Source organism: Globicephala melas, chromosome 17 (assembly GCF_963455315.2).
Source record: "Globicephala melas chromosome 17, mGloMel1.2, whole genome shotgun sequence".
NCBI classification, from domain to species: domain Eukaryota; kingdom Metazoa; phylum Chordata; class Mammalia; order Artiodactyla; family Delphinidae; genus Globicephala; species Globicephala melas.
Genome location: NC_083330.1, coordinates 43234605 through 43256149, shown reverse-complemented (window position 1 = coordinate 43256149; position 21545 = coordinate 43234605). Strand labels below are relative to the sequence as shown.

The 21545-nt window shown below is 34.8% G+C and overlaps 1 protein-coding gene across 1 annotated transcript in view; it reads right to left on the bottom strand.

The window, feature by feature from the left end:
- VPS13B (vacuolar protein sorting 13 homolog B) overlaps window positions 1-21545 on the bottom strand; it is a 798623-nt gene that overhangs the window by 208196 nt on the left and 568882 nt on the right. The window contains exon 35 of the mRNA XM_060287492.2: window positions 11542-11679. Coding sequence (XP_060143475.1) covers window positions 11542-11679 — 138 coding nt within the window. The remainder of the gene's footprint in view (window positions 1-11541; window positions 11680-21545) is intronic.

The window sequence follows — 21545 nt, the reverse complement described above, 5'->3', positions numbered from 1 at the left end:
AATTTGATGATACTGAAGAATTATTCTCTTTAGGTTTGATAAGCATTGCAGTTATGTTTTTAAAAGTTCTTATCTTTATAGATACAAACAGAAATATTACAGGTGATATAATATGATCATGGGATTTGCTTCAAAATAACACAGAAGGTGAGGAAGTAGATAGGGGTATATAAGAAACAATATATTGGCCAAAAGTTGACAATTGTTTAAGCAGGAGGTTCTATATACTATTCAGTTTACTTTCGTATATATTTTAAATTTTCCATAATAAAAAAGTTTTAAAAAGGCACAGAGATGAGAATGACTATAGCATATGAAGAAATCATATTGGAGGATGATTTCAAACCATTGAAATCATCTCTCTTCTCTCTCTCTTCTCTTCAACTTCAACAGATGACTTTGCTTCTAGCTTCAAGGAGAAAGTTAAAGCCATTAAATTTCCTCCAATTTCCTGCTACCAAGCTGAAAAACTACCTGCATATGCCATTTTCCTTTCCTTCCTTAATTTGTTAGGTAACACCAGTTCTTTCATATGTATATTGGATTCTTCTCCTTCATTCTTTCTAAGGAACACACCTTTATCTTTTTTCTTTTTAGTTTATCCAATTCTTCTCTCAACTGGATTCTTCTGGCTGATATTTAAACATGAGAAAATTCAAGTCTCTTTCATCATAAAAATAAAACCCAAAACCATGATACAAAATGCCCCTTCATTTATGAAAACTATAAATGGAGTATAACCTTTAAAAATTGTGAATCACCATATTGTACACCTGTAACTTATATAACGTTGTACATCAACTATACTTCAATTTTTTGGGGATAAATTTATTTATTTATTTTTGGCTGTGTTGGGTCTTTGTTGCTGCGCGTGGGCTTTCTCTAGTTGCGGCGAGCGGGGGCTACTCTTTGCTGCGGTGCACGGGCTTCTCATTGCGGTGGCTTCTCTTTTTGCGGAGCATGGGCTCTAGGCGCATGGGCTTCAGCAGTTGCGGTGCATGGGCTCAGTAGTTGTGGCTTGCAGGCTCTAGAGAACAGGCTCAGTAGTTGGTGGCACACAGGCTTAGTTGCTCTGCGGGATGTGGGATATTCCTGGACCAGGGCTCGAATCCATGTCCTCTGCATTGGCAGGTGGATTCTTAACTACTGCACCACCAGGGAAGTCCCATTTGGACAATTTTTTAAAAAGGAAAAACCAAAACGAAACAAAATGCCCCTTCATATTCTATCTTTATTATTCTTCTTCACAACCAAACTTCTTGGAAGAGTTATACTCTCTGCTTCCACTCCTCAATGCATTCTAGACTAGGGTCCATCCAAGTTAATCCAATGGGGTGAAGGGATAATATTTGTAGTCACATGTCTATAAATCCATTAGCTATTTTCAATTTCTCATCTTTCTGTATCTTGTATCACTACTTGACATTGTCTAGTACTTCTACACTCTTTTCCCTTGGCTTCTTTGATATAACACTCTCCAAATTTTCCTCTTAGCCCTCAGTTTCCTTTCAAGTCTCCTCCTTTTCCTCTTAGACAGTTGAATACTGATTGGACTTCTTCAATATGAAGTCTTAGGCTCTTTTCTCTACTTCCTCTCTACTTTTTCCCTGAGTATTTTCAACCAGGCCTGTGGCTTGAATTAGCACCTATATCCCCCAAACTCCAAAACATCCAATCCTTTATCACTAGTCTTAGTCTTTCTTGTGAGCTCCAGATATGTAAGTACAATTACCACAAACTCAGCATATCCAAGGCAAAACTCATGATCTCCCCTACTCTCATACACATAACAAACAAACAAAATATAGCTCTTTTCAAGCATTTTCTATATCAGTAAATAGGATTACCACCAGCTTGGTGTACCATACCAAAATACCACAAACTGCGAGACTTAAACAATAGAAATTTATTTTCTCACAGTTTAGAGCTGAAATTCTGAGATCGGGGAATGAGCTGAGGTTGGTTTCTGCTGAAGACTGTCTTCCTGTATTGCATGGCTGCTTTATCACTGTGTCCTCACATGGAAGAGAGAGAGACAGAGAGAAAGACAGGAAGCTCTCTGGTGCACTAATCCCACCATGAAGGTCCAATCCTCATGACCTCATCTAAATGTAATTATCTCCCAAAGGCCCCATCACAGTGGGGACTAGAGCTTCAACATATGAATTTTGTGGGAACACAATTCAGTCCACAGCACCATATTCATTCAGTTAGATCAGCCAGGAACCCATAAGTCATGCTTAATTTCTCTTACCCTCCATCCCCTCTATTCCATTACCAGTCTATGGATTTTCCCTCCCTAATATCTACCAAATCTTTCACTTTTCTCCATGTTTATTACCATTCCTTGATCCAACTTACCATTATCTCTCACTAGTACTACTGCAATATTCTCCTAATTGGTTGCCTGCCCCTACTCTAGCTCTTCTTATCTATTCTCCATTGTGCAACTAGAATCATCTTTTCAAAATGCAAATATAACCATATCAATAAATACACATACCTCCTCTCTCCCCCATCACATACATGTCCAGCTTAAAGTTCTTCAATGGTTTCCCAGTGCTCTAAAGATAAAACCTCCAAAATCCTTTATTATGGCCAACAAGGCCTGGCCTCTGTCTCTCTCTACAGCCTCATTTCCTCCTACTGTTCCCTCCCTCTACACTTTTTTCATTTCCTTCAGTGTGCCATGATTCCCTTCCCCACAGGGTCTTCGGCATACATTCTGTCAGAAAGATGCCCTCCCCTCCATGTCTTTGGTTAACTCCTTTTCATTCAAATGTCTGAACTCAGCTCAGAGAAGCTTCCCTAAATCTCCACTCTTTTATAAATCCATAGAAGTTCATGACACTTATATTAGGTGGTAATTATATATTATTCAGTGTGACTACTTGGTAATCAAAGCCTGTCTTTTCTACTACATGGTGTGCATTTCTTGAGAGAAGCGATTGTGTATCTTTTGCTTACCACTGTATTTCCAATATTTAGAACAATACTTGAAATATCATAATTGCTCATAAATGCTTGTTGTGAAAAATAAATGAAGAGTTCCACTGGGGATTACAGCCATCATTTTAGAATTTGGAGGAATCTTAGGAAAACTCTCTTATGTTACAGAAGAAAATACTGAGGTTCAAAGAAGCAAAACAATCTCACTCAGAATTACCTTCTTAGTGACAGTAAACCTGGATTGTTGAGATGACACCAGATTACAGAGTCTTGAGCTCTGAGAAGAGTTATGATTTGATTAACTGAGGGAGGTGGGTGGTCAAGATTCATATGAGTTTGCAGAGCAGGCTAATCTAGCAAGAGCAGAGGGGAGAAAATTATTGAGTAAAAGGAGAATCTGAAATTAGGGCTGCCAGAAAACAGACTGAAGAAGTAGTGAGGGCCCAGACCCACTAGGGAGATAGTAGGCATAATGGAGGACCATTTCAAAGGAAAAACTAAAAAGACTTGGAATAAAAAAAAAAGATGAATTGAAGGTGACAGTAAAATTGTGAGAAGACACAAGTGGAAGAATGTTGCTATCACTAGCAAATGTAAAGAAATTTGAAGACCATACTAAGAGAAGGAGTGAAAAAGAAGAGGAAAGAAAAATGGTTTGACTTAATGTGAACATGCTGAATTTTAAATAACTAAACACATTTCATAGGCAGATGAAGGAATAGTCCTGGTGTTGCATAATAAATCAAAACTAGAACTAGGCATTTGGAAATTGTAGGCATAAAAGAGATAGCTGACATTATTGTCTATACAAAGAATAGAAGGCTAAAAACAAAATTCAACATCCATTCATGATGAAAACTCTCATCAAAGTGGGTACAGAGGGAACACATCTCAACATAATAAATGCCATTTATGACAAACCCACAGCCAATGTAATACTCAATGGTGGAAAATTGAAAGACTTCTTGCTAAATTCTGGAACAAGACAAGGATACCCACTCTCACTGCTTCTATTTAACATAGTATTGGAAGTCCTAGCCACAGCAATAAGAAAAGAAAAAAAAAAAAAAAAAATAAGAGGTACCCAAATTGGAAGGGAGGAGGTAAAACTGTCACTATTTGCAGATGACATGGTGCTCTATACAGAGAACCTTAAAGTCTCCACCCAAAAACTATTATAACTAATAAATGAATTCAGCAAGGTTGCAGAATACAAGATTAATATACAAAAATCTGTTCCATTTCTATACACTAGTAATGAAGTATCAGAAAGTAAAAAAAAAAAAAAAAAATCTATCTAAAACTGCATCCAAAAACATCCACAAAACCCTAGGAATAAGCATAACCAAGGAGGTGAAAGACATATACACTGAAAACTATAAAACACTGATTAAGGAAACTGAAGATGATTCAGTGAAATGGAAAGATATCCCGTGCTCTTGGATTGGAAGAATTAATATTGTTAAAATGGCCATACTACCCAAAGGAATCTACAGACTTACTGCAATCCCTATCAAATCACCCATGACATTTTTTCACAGAACTAGAATAAATAATCCTAAAATTTACATGGAACCACAAAAGACCCAGAATTGCCAAAACAATTCTGAGAAAAAAGAACAGAGCTGGAGGTATAACCCTTCTAGACTTCAGACTATACTACAAATCTACTGTAATCAAAACAGCATCATATTGGCACAAAAACAGACACATAGATCAATGGAATGGAATAGAGAGCCCAGAAATAAACCCATAAATCTACAGTCAATTAATTTATGACAAAGGAGGCAAGAATATACAATGGAGAAAAGACAGTTTCTTCAACAAGAGGTGCTGGGAAAGGTGGACAGCTTCATGTAAAACAATGAAATTAGAACATTCCCTCACACCATATACAAAAATAAACTCAAAATGGTTTAAAGACCTGAATGTAAGACATGACACCATAAAACTCCTAGAAAAGAACATAGGTGAAACATTTTCTGACATAAATCGTAGCAATAATTTCTTAGATCAGTCTCCCAAGGCAAAAGAAATAAAAGCAAAAATAAACAAATGGGATCTAATCAAACTTAAAAGCTTTTTCACAGCAAAGGAACCATCAACAAAATGAAAAGACAACCTACGGAATGTAAGACAATATTTGCAAATGATGCAACTGACAAGGGGTTAATATCTAAAATATACAAATAACTCATACAACTCAATATCAAGTTGTTGTATTCAACAACTCATACAACCCAATCAAAAAATGGGCAAAAGACCTGAATAGGTATTTTTCCAAAGAAGATATACAGATGGCTAACAGGCACATGAAAAGATACTCAACATCACTAATTATTAGATGAATGCAAATCAAAATCACAATGAGGTATCACATCACACTGGTCAGACTGGCTATCATCAAAAAGGCTATATATGACAAATGCTGGAGAGGATGTGGAGAAAAGGGAACCCTCATACATGGCTGATGGGAATGTAAATTGGTGCAGTCACTATGGAAAACAGTATGGAAGTTCCTCAAAAAACTAAAAATAGAACTATCATATGATCCAGCAATTTTACTCTTAGGTATATATCCAGAAAAAATGAAAACTCTAATTCAAAAAGATACATGCACCTCAATGTTCATAGCAGCACCATTTACAGTAGCCAAGACATGGAAGCAACCCAAGTGCTCATCAACAGACTACTGGCTTAAGATGATGTGGTGCATATATATACAATGGAATACTATTCAGCTATAAAAAAGAATGAAATATTGCCATTTGCAGCAACGTGGATAGACCTAGACAATATTATGCTTAGTGAAATAAGTCAGACAGGGAAAGACAAAAACTGAATGATATCACTTACATGTGGAATCTAAAAAAATAATACAAATGAATGTATATACAAAACAGAAACAGACTCACAGACATAGAAAACAAACTTCTAGTTACCAAAGGGGAGAGAGAGAGGGCAAGGGACAAATTAGGAGTATGGGACTAACAGGTACCAACTACTACACATAAAATAGATAATCAACAAGGATTTAGTGTATAGCACAGGGAAATATACCCAATATCTTGTAATAACCTAAAATGGAATACAATCTGCAAAAAAACTGAATCACTAAGCTGTTCACCTGAAATTAACACAATATTGTAAATCAACTCTACTTCAATTTTTTTTAATTAAATAATAAAATAAAATTATTGGTCCACTCTCTATTTGACATCCTGACTTCAAGTTTACTGTTTTATTTTGATAAATCATGGGGAAAATAAACTATGATAATGCAATGCTGACACTGCAAATTGGAACCCATAAAGCTCAGGAAATGCAAAAGTCAAGGTTCTTACAGTTTTATTAACTAGTTTACATTTCTTAAGTGTAGAAGATAGCCTGCTACTATGGCTGTAAAACTGAATTAAGATAGAGATAGGACACCAGTCATTAGGGTATGGACCTTGGCCCTATTTCTGGAAAGAGAAAAGAGGCAAAGGGTTAACTATCAGGGTTACATTAAGAGGAATAAATTAATTAAAATTAGCTTTTAAGATGCTTCCTTTCACCTTGAATCTTCTTGTATTTAAAAATCGTATTACTTATTCTTCATTTTCTACTCCAGAAAATGTCAGGGGGCTATTTGTGTCTTTTTCAGGTATCTTAATTCCCCTGAATCAGTCATCTTCTACATATGTCTGGACGACATATGTCATGAGTAATGAATTCAGTAATAACAGAACATAAAAGCAGATTCCATCAAGAAAAGTAAAAATGTTTCAAAAATACACAAAATTGGGGGTAAACTTAAAATTTCTACTTTATATTCATATAAACAAACCTATTTGAATAGTGTGCTACTGTATCTGAGAAGTTTTTAAAGTAATATTTCACATTATTTAAGTATATATTTTCATTCAAATCAAAGAGGCTTGTGGAAATGGGATATTCTAGGATGTTTAGGATTATTTTTAAAGAAAAAATTACAATCATTGCAACCTATAAAACACTTAGTTAATTCACAAAATATAAGAAGAAAACTATACTCAAAATGGGTTATAATCAGTTAAAAGTCAAATAAAATTTTCAAACAAAAATTAAATAAAACCAATCCAAAGCTAGAATGAAATCAGAAAAACTGAAAACTACATAGGTAAATTACTGAACAGGTTAAACAAGAAGAGACTAAATAAATGGTTTTATTAAGAGAAAAACTATCAGTGGATAGGTGTTTCAACTAGAGACACCAGGTATACGAAAATAAAAGAAATAGGAAATTACAGTCATAACTTTGTGTTTGATATAATTAAAATTATACGAAGATTGTGGTATGCTAATTAATTTACAACAAAACATAAATGATGAGGAAATGTTCTCCTAATGTGGCATATTTTTTCTTTGTTGTCCTTTAAATGTCATTTTATGGCTACAGTGACAGTGTTCAAAAATATGTCTGCAAAGAAACAATGAAAAAAATACCAGGGAGCTCAAATATTTTTGTAAATGACCCTGAGTTAATTAGAAAAATCTGCACCCTTCCCAGTTCTTCTTCTCATGTGTCAGCTCTCATTAAATTAAAAAAAAAAAATTCATTTCAAAGTTAAGAAATCCTATAGTTAACAAAACTGGGATCAAGTGGGCACATTCCTAAGTTTCTGTATGATGTCATACTAAGCAGTTCACAGCTGAATCTGAATTTGCAAGAAGTATGAATTAGTTTTCAATAGAAGACATATCTGATCTAATGGTAATTTTTTTCTCTATCGGCTAACTGTGCTGGGAACAGGTGGCCCTGCTTTCAATTATGGCGGGCTAGCATGCCAGTGTGAGGCCTGGATTAGTTCACCTTCTCAAGGGGAATTTTCCTCGGTTGGGAATGGATTTATTATGGCTTCACACATGGAATAGAGCTCATGTCAGCTGAGGGCAGTGACACATCATATGATTCAAATTAACCTGCTGTGGACTGTTCCGCGGGCCTTAGATTGTGTATTAAAATGACGACATTTAAAAAAACAGCTTGAAAGAAACCAGGATTGCCGCACTGCAATGGTTCCAATTTGTTCCAACTAATCTATCACCTGCTGGAGATATTGTTCTGCTGGGTTTCTGGTAGCTGCTGTTTTCCAGGTTTCTCCAAGCCACTGACCTTGCTAATGGGTAGTACAGTTGTTGCCTCTGAAGGAAGGAGGTCGGAGTTGGGAGAGCTTTGAAGGGGTTTTTGATGTAGAAGTTGGGACCTACCATTTGCTCTAAGGTACTATTAAGTGAACAGAGGAAATCAGGGAATACTCAAGAACACTGAAGTATTTTTTCCAAAAACAGATGCTAAAGAGCAGCATATGCACCACCTTGTTTAGATAAAATAATCCCTGGAGAAAACATCCGACAGGATGAATTCAAAAGCTGTTAAGTTTGCACCTTTATGAAGAAAATTTAAGGTTGGGTAGTTATAATCAGTATTTCCTCTACTCTTCAGCGTCATAACTTCTTTGTTACTGAAACCTTAATTCAAGAGCAAGAAAAGAAGAAACGAAAATATACTATTTTAGAGATGGAGCATTGTAGCATAAAGCATTCTTTGGGAATGATACTTAAATAAGATGTGCATATAGATTAAAATAAACAATAAAACAATCTTTTGGTATCAAAAGATTCTTAACGATAATACTGCATAAAACTTAGAAGCATTATTTTCAATATTAAAAAAAGGCCTTTTTATTTTTTAAGGGAAGAGGATAGTATTGGGGAATATTATAAAGCTGAAGTTTGTTCCCCCAGTCTTAGCATAAATAATATTGCTCTTAATATACTATTATGTAAAATCTGGAAATATATATTTCTTGAGTTGCCAAAAATCTATAAAATAATACATTCCTACAGCAAGAAATGCTTTATTATGTCCTGTTATTCCTATTGATCTCTCAATTAATATAGTGTAGCTGTGTAGTGAGAGAATACAATTATATTATGTAATAACATCTACTTACATACTTTATATAACAAATTGTTTAAGGAATTTTTTGTCTAAGGTAGTAAATTCTGGAGTAGTTCAAGGCTGTTAGGTTAATGTTCTAGTGGAATCCCACAGAACTGACATATCATTCAAAGTAATCTTCCCTCAAATAATTTATGAAAGAAAAGTGCTCTTGGTTAAAATGTTTTAAGACTTTGAAGAACTTAAACCATTTATTGGACATTGTATTTGATTTTTCATAATAAAAGTACCATTTAAAAAACCATTCATCATTGTTTGTATCATCCCCCTCTCCTGTGCCCCAAAATATCTGCATTTTGAGTCTCAGTAATTGTTATTGATGGTATTAAGAAAGTCATATATATATATATATTATTAATATATGAGTCAAATAAAATCTTGGTACAAAATGTGTTATCCCCAGATCAACAGTACCCATTTCACCTGGGAGCTTGTTAGAAATGTAGAATTTCATCCCTATTAAGTCACATTTGCATTTAACCAGCTCCCCAGAGATGCTCAAATGCACACTCCAGTTTGAGAAGCATGGCTGTAAAATAACTATTTCAATTCATTAATTTAAAAGTTTGAATCTCCAGATATATTATCACTATTATTGAATGGGCATAAAATTAGAAATGGCATATATGTAGTTTCCAGTTTTAAGAAGTATAAGAAATATAAACGTACAACTATTGTAAAAATCGCACTTCTGCTACATAGTCACATTGAATGACAGAATGATAAACATATAATTTTTCATTTGTTCATTGACATTTCTCTTAAAGTTCAATTTATTTGGTAGCCATGAAAATATGGTACACAATTTACCACTGACTTGAAGATCCCATCCCTTTTACAAACAAATCAATCAAATGTAAACTAGAAGGGAACTTTTTAGCCAAAAGGTGAAAGACTGTGCCTGAAAGCAAAAGAAATCTGACACTAAAAGAGAGAAAAAAGAAGTAAATGCAAGTTTCCCTGTCACTTGTCCATGAACTACCCTTATGTTCTTACCCTATTTCATTCATTCCAGCATGTTCAGTCTTTTGCCCTGCAACTGATGCAGTAAGAAAGCACTGTATCATAGCTCAAATAGCACATATTTTTTCTTTTTCCTTAGTGGTATGCAAAATGTTTTTTCCTACAATTGATGGTTGCTTGAATTCAGTGAAATATGGTACTTCACACTCACTAACCAAGTATGTGGACTCACACTCCTTTCAATCATCCAGCTCACCCCAAAGGATTCTTCGAACTTTAATGACTCCCTTAGCCTTATCATCAGCTTCTTTACTTCCTTTGAGTCTTTAAAACCACAGCTAGATACTAATGATTAGAACTAGTTCTTCATATTCCTCCTATACCTTTTAAATTCCAGCACTGGAAAAACATGCTTAAGAAGAACTGACCCAGAGTGAAAGGGCCAACTGAGGTGGTTTCAGGCTCTTTCTATTCCAGATGTGATGATGGGCCACCTTTCCTATCTGTAGTCATAGATCGTAAGTGCACCAGCATGCACACAAACTGAATCAGGTCCACAGAGTGATAGTTTTCAATCATCAAAATACATGCCTTGCAGAGTACTGCTAGAGATCTTAAGACAGTGTAACACCATTGTTTTAAATTCGTAATGAAGAAACTAGTATTCCTTTAATGACTAACAGGGTCTGCAGCACTGTAAATATAACATAACAAAAGGGAAACTGAATGTAGTAATTTCTGTTAAATAAATAGCTAAGACCTCATGGAGGTAAGGGAAGAGTAACAAAGAAAAGAAAAGGAGGAACATGAGAAGGAAGAAGAAATAGAGTAGGAAAAAGAAAGAGGAGGAGAAGGAGATGGAGAAGAAAGAAAAAAATCTTTAGTTATGCTAAAATTAGTGCAGTATAAAAGTGATCTAGGTCTTTGGAGTCATAAAGACCAGAGTTTGAATGGCTCCTCTGCTACTGTGATCTTGGGCAATTTACTTCATTTTTCTAAGTCTTAGCTTCCTTATTCATAAAGTAGGGATAATTATAGGGCCTACTTCTTGGGTTTATACAAGTATGTAAAGCACTTAGTACCTGGGACATAATAAGCACTCAATATCTTTTGATATCTATATCTACCTATTTAAAATTGAGTGTTAATATGTCCTAAGCACTTTGCTAAGCATTTGAAATAAGTGTATTTATCTATCTAATCCAATCTACTTATGTATATTATCTTATGTATGTATGTCATGTACCCTATCCACCTAACCATCCATCTACCCACCCACCCATCTATCCACCCATCATCTATTTTATTCTCTTCATTTACAGGGAAGGAAACTGAGGCACAGGAGATTAGATAACTGCCTAAGGTCCCACGATTAGTAGAAAAGGTAGAAATAAAATCTTGAGTCTTTGGCTTCCAGTCAATTATTTTTTAATTGATAACTACTTTTTGTCAGACTAAAGGTAATTTTTAATGTATATTAATATTTGCCTTTTGATCTCTAGAATGGGCAGCCTGAGAAAAGTACACATCTGGAAGACAAATGAATTACTCATTTCTGGCAAGGAATGTCAGGATTGTTAACAGACCCTATGTACACGTTAATAGACTCATACAAAAAAAAGTTTGAATTACGACTTTCTTACCTGGTCCATTAAGAAAATCTTTAATTTGTAGCATTACAAGTGAAGGTGGAATACCACTTTTGCTGTCTATTTCTCCAGGTACTGTCTGCAACCAAACTGTGCAGTAATCAAGGGCTTCAGGCAAAGTCTTCCCAGGATCTGAAGAGGCAAAATTAAAATTAAAAATGTCAATTACAACACAAACATCAATTTTGGTGTAAGAGTTTGAGCTGATAAGCAAGAGGAAAAAAATGGTTAAAATATTGTATGTAACCTTCATTAATGCATTTGTTTGTATACATACAGTACACAAATACTTGTATGAAGAAAGAGACGCTCTCTCTCTACAGGTAGAATGACAAAACCATGTTTTCCAGAACCAGGCCAAAGAGGAAAAGATATTTCAAATCTTAACTCATATCATCTTTGAGTGAAGGTAAAGTTTCTGTACTCTGAGCTGCTGACTGTTAACAGTTGAATAGAATTTTTTTTTTTTAAATGGGATGTTGGAAACAAGTTGAAGAAAAAAAGGGCAACCTTTTCAGCTTAAAAAGAGGCATATACATGTTCAAAGATGCAGTGGATTAGTACTATTTAGGGGTTATTTGATCTGTTTCAGAGTTTTACTGACATTACAATCACTTTTACTGCTAGCCTTTTGAAGTTAACTTCAGTAGCTTTCCCATAACCTTCTTAAATGATAAAATTGGTCAATCTTTTAAAAGTTCCAATTATGACTAAAAGTTGACTTTTTTCAGTTTTGACTTTTTCTATTAAATACTGTGTATTTTAAACTTTTTTTAAGGTTAATATTATATATATTTTGTAAGGTTTCATTCAGCTATTGGTGATGGCAAATGGAATTAGCTTTTTAATGCTTGGCAATCCACAGTTTTTATTGAAATAGCTCTTTAAATAAAAACAACTGCTGTGTCTTGGCATACAATATAGTAGGCTTTTAAAAATCTTCTAAATATTCACAGTTTTTCTTTAGTTTCAGGATTGTTTTACTCTCTGGGTTTTAATGGCCTCTGAATGTCAATTTTATAGGGATGTTCTTGCCATAGAGTCCATCTATTCCATTTTCAGTTGATTTGAAATGTGTTATTAAAGTGTTATTTATTTTAGTTTTTATTGATTGGATTGCTTTCAAGAATAGCATTTACATACTGTGTATTATATTCAACATATGGTTACATAGTATTACTGTCATATGTGAACCGGGCATATAAATTCTGCCTTGGAATTTGTATTTCTTGACCTTATCATGTGATCCTTATGAAATTTGGCACATATGAACCTTTATGTGATTTCAAAGAAAATACTGAAAGCAATTGATCGTGACGTTAGATCTATGTGGTAAAGATCAAACACTAAGGTAGTGCATTCTTCTCTTTTTATATGATCAGTGAATTTAAAGCAGTGAGAATATGTATAGTAGATCCATAGTAACACCATACTATTCTGTCTTTCAAATATAATGGTCAAGTCTGGTGAAAGGATGGTAAAAAGTCTGTTGCTGGTAGGATCTATAATCAGTTTGTAGGTACTATGTAACCTGCCAGGACCTGAGGGTCTACTTCTAGGTTTCAGCTATGTAGCCATCATCAAGAAAAAGCCATTATTATCAAATAAATAATACTGTGCCAGACCTATATGAGAAGACATAATTCTTCATTTTGAAGATGATACAATCTAGAGAGAGAACAATGATCTAATGGAGAAAACAGATATAAGTGATGTAGCTAAATAAATAATGAACAGACATGAATTAAATTGATATAGAAATATTAATATGATGTGTAAAAAAACTGGCAAGTAAAACTTCGGATGATAAGTAAAACAATTTATGAAAATCACGTATTCAAACTTGTATGGCAGAAAATGATATTATGAATATATGAAGAGTTCATATAATCAATATAGATACTAATAGAAAAATGGGTTGAGGATAGAACAAGCACCTACTTAATGAAGAAAATAAATAATGAGTAAAGAAAAACAAATGGCATAAAACAGTTAAAAATATAAACATTAAGAGATAGTACATCTTAGCAATAATCAAAGGAAAAAATCTTTAAAAATAAGTAGAATTTTCTACGTATCAGGCCAAGACTAAAAAAATTGATAAAGCCTATGTAACACACACACACACACACACACACACACACACAAATTCACTGTAGAACTGTTTATCATAGCAAAAAGTAGAAAACACCTTAGATGTCCATCAACAGATTAATGTTTAAATAAAAAATGATAATCCATACAATGTTTAAAAGAATCAAAAACATTTATATGTAATTGACATAGTAAGACAGCCATTTTATATTGTTAATAGTAAATAACAAAGCAGGTTGAGTATTTTTTTCATTTATTGACCATTTAGGATTCTTCTTCTAAAAATAAGTATTCACTTTTCTATTGGGCTCTTTTTCTTACTAATTTGTAGGAGCTCCTTATATATTACAGGTGTTAATGATTTGTTTGCAATGTGTAGCAAATGTTTTCTCTTGGTATGTTAGTTGCCTTTTAACTATATCCTGATGCTTTTTGCATGCATATTTTTTTCTTAATAGATGTGGTAAAAAATTATTAACATATCTTATGGATTTATCCCTAGGTTGATTATATATTTTCCTATAGTTTCTTGAAGCATTTTTAAAATTTTATTTTTACCTTTAGCTGTTTAATCCTTCTGGAGAACACTGTTTTATGAAAAATAGGAAAAAACTGCTCAGTCTCACTGTTAATTAAGCATACCCAAATTAAAGCAAGAAATACATTTTTTTTCACTCAACAGATTAGCATAAATTTAAAAGATTGGTAATATCTTGTGTGTGGGAGGAGGAAAAATTGATCCTACCATGTATGGTGGATAAGAGTGTAAAGAGGGTTGAAACGAGTGTCTACCAAAATCCTAAATATCCATGCCCTTGTAATCAGAAAGGACACTGTAGGAATCTATCTTAAAGAAATAATTAAGAATACACAGAAAATGTCCAAAAGAGTTGACTATAGTATCATGTGAAATATTAAAAATCTAGAACAAAATAAAACTAAATATCTATCTATAGAGAAATGGTAAAATAAATTATGACTACATTGTGAATACTTCATAGAATACTATGCTGCTGATAAAAAGAAGGGAGTGAATCTGATGTACTGATATAGAAAAGCTTTAAGCTGTCCTGTTAAGTGAATAAAACAAAGAAACAGATCACCAGCTTTAGTAAATTCAAAAGTAAAAGGCATATCTGCATACATACATGCATACATACACACATATCTATATATACTTTTTATTCTACTGGAAGACAATCATCTTCAGGATGATCCTAAGCTCAAACTGATATATGGACCTATAATTTATTGAGAGCTGAAGAAAAATAGGACTACATACCAAACATTTACAAAAATTAAAATAAGAAAAAAACACTTCAAAGGACATTTGATTCCTATCTTCATCAAGGTATAGACTGGGGGAGCAGCAAATTCTGATGATGTGAATGAGAGTTTTCCAAGTAGGGGAGATGGGTTTTACGCAGGTTGCAGTGTAAAGTTAAAGGGCCTTGCCATCTGGCACCCAGCACAGGAGTCTGCACTGGGGCAATTAAAGAGGAATGGGACTTAATAGAGTCAGAATAAACAATCTGGAAATAGTAGGAAGGAGAATAGGAATTACGAATTAAAGAAAATGTAAAAGTCTAGGAAAGGTATCCAAGGAAGTAAAAATTTCAATGACTATTTCCCAACGAAGTTTTACTGGTCTAATGATATTATTGGTTTAATATTATTACACCCCTGGTTTAAAAAGTACAGCTGCATTTAGAGGGCTGCTAGAAAAAGAGAATAACTGAAATTAAGAACACTGAGGAAAATACAGGTTCATAGTTGATGAATACTGAATGTATGACAGGGCTGGTGGCTACTCTCCTAGTTTTGGCTAAAATCTCTACTCTGGATATGCCTGTAGTCACTGTGGTGAGATGAAGCAGCAGTAGTAGCAGAAACATATGTCAGAATCCCAGAGAATAGCTCAGGTTTGTAAGTCACTATTTAGTCCCTCTTGCCCTAATGGCTAGATGATGTGGGGCATGACTTCTAGACTTCCTGAAATGTCTTCAATTTAGCTTCTCCTGAATTCCATCATCAGACGTAGAAAATAGGACTCATATTACACATTCCTTGAGGTCAATATAGTTGGAAAAGCACCAGATGAACCAAGATTAAAGGAGCCTGTGAATATAATACAAATGGAGTGACAAATAGGGATGACTTTTTCATACTGGAGGCTCCTTTAGACTTCACCAGTTTTCTTCTTCATACTCAGCGAACACCTATTTATTTAAGTAAAGGAAGCTCTCAAAAGAATAAGCTCCTGCTGATGTTGATGAGCACGTTTACATTTACGCTGTTGTCCCTAAGCCTAAGAAACAGGAGAAAGCCATATCTTATCAGGAGTAACAGAGTGTGGGAAATGGGTCAGAACAAATGACAAACTGCTCACAGCCATAAATCTTGTTCAAAGTCACTTAGAATTCACTTCAATGAGACATTGGTATTGACAAAATTATTTGTTTTTCTTCTGGGTTGACCTGGACTCCAAAATAAAATACTTCATCATATTATGTCACAAAGAACACTCAAAGGGAAGATTCAGAGTCTCAAGTCCACTCCCAGATGGACTAAGGTACCCTTGGCTTTTATAGAGACTTGATTCAGATTATATTCTTTGTGCTGGTAGATTACTTTGCTCTTCTTCACAAAACTTTCCTTTCACTTAACTGCTTGGGAGGTCTTCCTCTGACTCTGATAAAGTGATTTTTGTAGTGCTGCTCATTATTTTTATTTTTTAACCCTTAGCAGATATTCACAAAGTATGTCTTTGCTTAACATTTGAATTATATAAAATATAACATGACTCATGTGGCCAAAACGAAACTTTAAAAATGAACTTGTTTATTTTCTTTGCAATCTTCTACTTAAAAAAAATTTATTTTCCAAGCTCATACAGAACAGCTGAGTGTGAAGATTTTGTAAGCTTCCTGATTACTCTGCTTTGTTCTACTATGTGGCAGGATATTTCTTTTTCATAAATGAATTCATAAGCTGAATTTCTGGAAAGGTCCCAATGAGGAGACATTTTCCCACAGATTTCAGTGAGAATTTCCTCATTTTAAGATTGACATAATACTGAACATATAATGAAGTCCAGTTACTTTGATACCAGATACTTCTGTCTAGTTAATTTTATACAAGATACTTCTTTTCTTTTGCCATATGAGTAAAAAATTTGAATTTTAAAAAGCCTTGTGTCACAAGAATCTCTTTATTTGAAAGCTAAATATCTGTTATAAAGAGAACTAGAGTGAGACTCCAAACCAACATCATTTTCTTCCTCATTTTCCCCTCCTTTCTGTGACAGTTACTTTTACCAACCACAGGTTTACAATGGAGTTGATAATGCATACCTGTTTCTCCTTTCTCTTGGCTACTTTTGTGCTCAAGAACACCTCTAACAAGTGAATTGGTTAGAGAAGGGCAGCAGGAGAAATTAGCCCAACAGTTATTTTCCCTGAAAGTTCTAGGCAATGTTTTCATGGAGGAAGTTGTAAGTAACTATAGTCATAATAATGTTTTTGACTCTTCGATTCAATTTTCTCATGATACCCTGGGTCTTTTACATTCTATGGAACATGAGTGCTAACTTAAATATGGAGCAATGTCAAGGGAACAAAATTTTCCCATGATGGAGAGTTCTTGTAAATTTGTGTTACCAGAAAAAAATATTAATTGAAATTTGGGGGACAAATCCTGAAAAATAAACTTTTGATTAATTGGGTTTTGGTGTACCTCACTTTAAGCATGTTTTCTTCAGTAAGCAAATAATTTGTCATCTTATTCCTCGTATTAGCTTCTTGCTGTATTAATGTAATCTTGTTGCTGCTTGCAATCCTGGCTAACAAAATCTTTCTCGATATTATCAACAACTTTTTTTTTTTTTTTTTTTTTTTTTTGCGGTATGCGGGCCTCTCACTGTTGTGGCCTCTCCCGTTGCGGAGCACGGGCTCCAGACGCGCAGGCTCAGGGGTCATGGCTCACGGGCCCAGCTGCTCCGCGGCATGTGGGATCCTCCCGGACCGGGGCACGAACCCGTGTCCTCTGCATCGGCAGGTGGACTCTCAACCACTGCGCCACCAGGGAAGCCCCTATCAACAACTTTTGAAATTATATCATGCTTTTTCAAGCCTACGGATGCTAATATTAGCATTACTGATGATATATAATTAAAATTAATGTGTTCCCTAAACTATTACTGTAGATTTAATTTCAGCAACTTTTGGCTTTCATGCCATATTGCACTGAGTTTTCTTTCTCCCCCACTCCTCCCTGCCTCCCCCAGCACTGAGTTTCCTTTCTCGAGATTTACTTGTCTCCATTTTACCAATTCCAGAAAGTTTGGAAGGATCTACTGTTTAGTTTTTTAAAAGAAAAACAGACTATATATTTTATCCACTTTTAAAAAAGTTTTCAATGCCCAGTTATTATTAGTCACAAGCATACTGAAGTCTGTCATAGGTAATGAGCCCAGGCCTATCCCAGGCTGCCACAGAACCAAAGTGGCATCTATGGCTGCTTAGGGAGATTGGTTCTCTTTGGCCTGAGGTATCCAGAGCTGTCATGTCTATGAAAGAGCATTTAAGTGACTTTTGATTAACTCTTGAGGGACAACTGACAGGTGATAAGATACTGTCACGTGCAAGAGGTTTGTGAAATAGTTTATCACTGGCCCAGGACTTACCGAACAAAGACTTTCTTTCATGGAGCTTTCTAACATTTTGTTCTATAGATGAGTTTATATCACTTTATAACACAGGAAAAAATGTAGGGTAATGAAAGAACATGAGGTACACAAATCTCGGTATAAATCCTGACTCCTTAAACTGGGTAAGTTTAATTTTAACTTCCTTGAGTCCCAGTTTGTTTCCAAAATGGGGATAATAAACTAAATTGTGGGGATGTTGAGAATATTATATTAGATAATATATGTAAGTGGTTTCTATGGGACATGTCATGGTAGGAGTTCAATAAACAGTTACTATTTTGTTTCTTAAGCACAAACTCTAAACAAAATAGGAGTATGTGTGTGGTATATCTTTCAAGTGTCTATTCTTCTTACTTTTTTGTTTTTTTTTAATTTTGAAAAATCTTTATCACTTATCTAAAATCAGAGGAATATAATATAAAAGGTAAAAAATAAAAAGCTTTGTTTATTCATGGAAATTACACTCAATTTTGATCTTAGAAGCCAGTAAACTTCTTTATATTTAACTTTTAAAATAATAATTATTGAGGTTTGAAATACTAGTCAACCTATTTTACTTCCCTATCAAACACTTTTGGCTAAGGAGAAATTATACACCTGACAACTTCTCTGCATTTTGGTCCTGATAATTATCAGAATTATATTCTCACCTTCTTTCTCATCCTTTAGAAATACTTTGCCTACATATGAGTCAAGGATGTAAATAATCTGCAAGCCAAAGGTGACTGCTTTCCATTTTTTAAACTAGAAGTTAGAGACTCCTTTTACAAAGGTATCTGAGTATTTCAACCTTCATACAAAGAAGAGATTGAAATGACACTTTAAAGTAATTTATAAGTAAACATGGTGAGTCCATCAGGATTTCAATTTCACAGGGCTTTCTTTTTAAGGAAGATCAAGAAGAGTTCATAACTAGCCAGAGTAGGGAGGGAGAAAATACCTAAAGAGGAATTAGGGTAATAGGCAAAGGCTTGGAGATTCCCTACTTTCCCTTCCGCTCTCTGACTTCATTGACAAGACGTTCCTAGATGATTCTTTAGCTGAATCCTTTTATAACCAGCCAAGAATACACAAAGGTTTTCTTTAACAGAAATTGAATAAAATTTAAAGGAAAGCATTTTGGGAGGGTCTATTGTACTAAATCAATTTGCCTCTATCTATGAAATTGATATGGTTACATCTCCCAAGGGCCTCTTTCAGAAGCCATGGTTGTACTTGGTTTTGGAATGCTCAAAAACGGTTGGAAGAATAACTCCCTGCAATGAGTGGTTACTTTCAGAATAGTCACCTTCCAACCACTGGACATGTAAAAGGCAAAGCTACAGGTTTGCTGAGTTTCTTATGTTTTTCTGTATTTATTTTATGATCCTTAGTTTAATGGCTATCTTATTATTATTATTTTTTTAATGTAGCCACAGAAGCAAATGTAGTCCATGAGGGACTTCCCTGGCGGTGGTTAAGGAATCCACCTGCGAATGCAGGGGACACAGGTTTGATCCCTGGTCCAGGAAGATCCCACATGCCGCGGAGCAACTAAGCCCTTGCACCACAACTACTGAGCCCGTGCACCTAGAGCCCATGCTCTGCAACAAGAGAAGCCACCGCAATGAGAAGCCTGCGCACTGCGATGAAGAGTAGCCCCGTGCACAGCAATGAAGACCCAATGCAGCCAAAAATAAATAAATAAAGTTTTAAAAAAAAAATGTAGTCCATGAAGCCTCTACAATACCTGAAAATTAAATCATGGGGGGAACCTAGATCCATAAAACACAGTAACAATGCAATGGTATAACAGCAAAATCAACTGAGAAACCAGTTCTAAATTGCTATGGATGCAAGGTCAGTGCCACCATCTCCTTGTCAATATCTAGGCATTTGACTAACTCCTTAAGTGTTTTTTCACCTCATAAGATGTGACAGGAAGGGGAAGAGGTGATTTCCTGGTTTGAAATCCCAAGCCTGGAGCCCATAGGAAGAGAAAGAGGAAAAGATTAAAATGGCTGCTGGCATGTGTAATCATCAGTGTCCATTGGGTCTTATTTTTAGAACCAAATCTTCCATATCTTGCTAGAAGAAAGTGCATTCTTTCTACTTAATGATGCCAATCAGCAGATAATATGTGAAATATCATTTCAATGAATTCCTTGTATTTTCTACGCTGTTCTGTGTTGTTCCTGATCTCTTTCCTATTTTGTTACTTTCATGTTAAATTCTAATGTGGGTTTCAGATATTTTATATGACGTCTGATTAAAATTAAGAACAAGGAAAGAAAGGGTGCTGTCCAGTCAAAAAAATGTAGTCAAATAAATTCAAGGATGATCAACTTAACCCCAACTTAAGTCTCTGCTCTAAGTCTGGGTTCTGTAACACTGAAAGCCAATCCAGTGGCTATAAATGATTCCTGCCATTTTTCCTTCACTTTGAGTAAATGTTGATAACTAAAATCGGTGTTAAAAAGGGCCAGAACACTAATCTTTTTATCATGTCCAGAAAGGAAAGTCTATTAAACTCTCCCTTCTACTGCTAATAACTATTGAAGTCCCAACTTATAGCTGAGTATTTCATAGTTCCAAGGTATTTCATAAATATTATCTCATTTGGAGCTCAGACTAAACCATTAAACTACAAAGACTAGATATTATTATAAAGGTATACCTTGTTTTATTGCACTTTGCTTTATTGTGCTTTGCAGATATTGAATCTTTTACAGATTGAAGGTTTGTGGCAACTCTGTGTTGAGCAAGTTGATTGGTGCCATTTTCACAAAAGCATTTGCTCACTTTGTGTCATCACATTTTGGTAAGTTCCCAATATTCCAAATTTTTTTATTATTATATTTGTTATGGTGATCGGTGATCTTTGATGTTACTATCATAATTGGTTTTAGGGCACCACAAACCATGCCCATATAAGATAATGAACTTAATCCGTAAGTGTTGTATGTGCTCTGACTGCTCCACTGACTGGCCATTCCCCTGTCTCTCTCCCTCTCCTCAGGCCCCCCTATTCCCTGAGATACAATAATATCGAAATTAGGACAATTAATAACCCTACAGTGGTCTCTGAGTATTCAAGCGAAAGGAAGTGTTGCATATCTCTCACTTTAAATCAAAAGCTAGAGATGATTAAATTTAGCGAGGAAGGCACATTAAAAGCCCAGACAGGCCGAAAGCTAGGCCTCTTGCACTAGTTAGC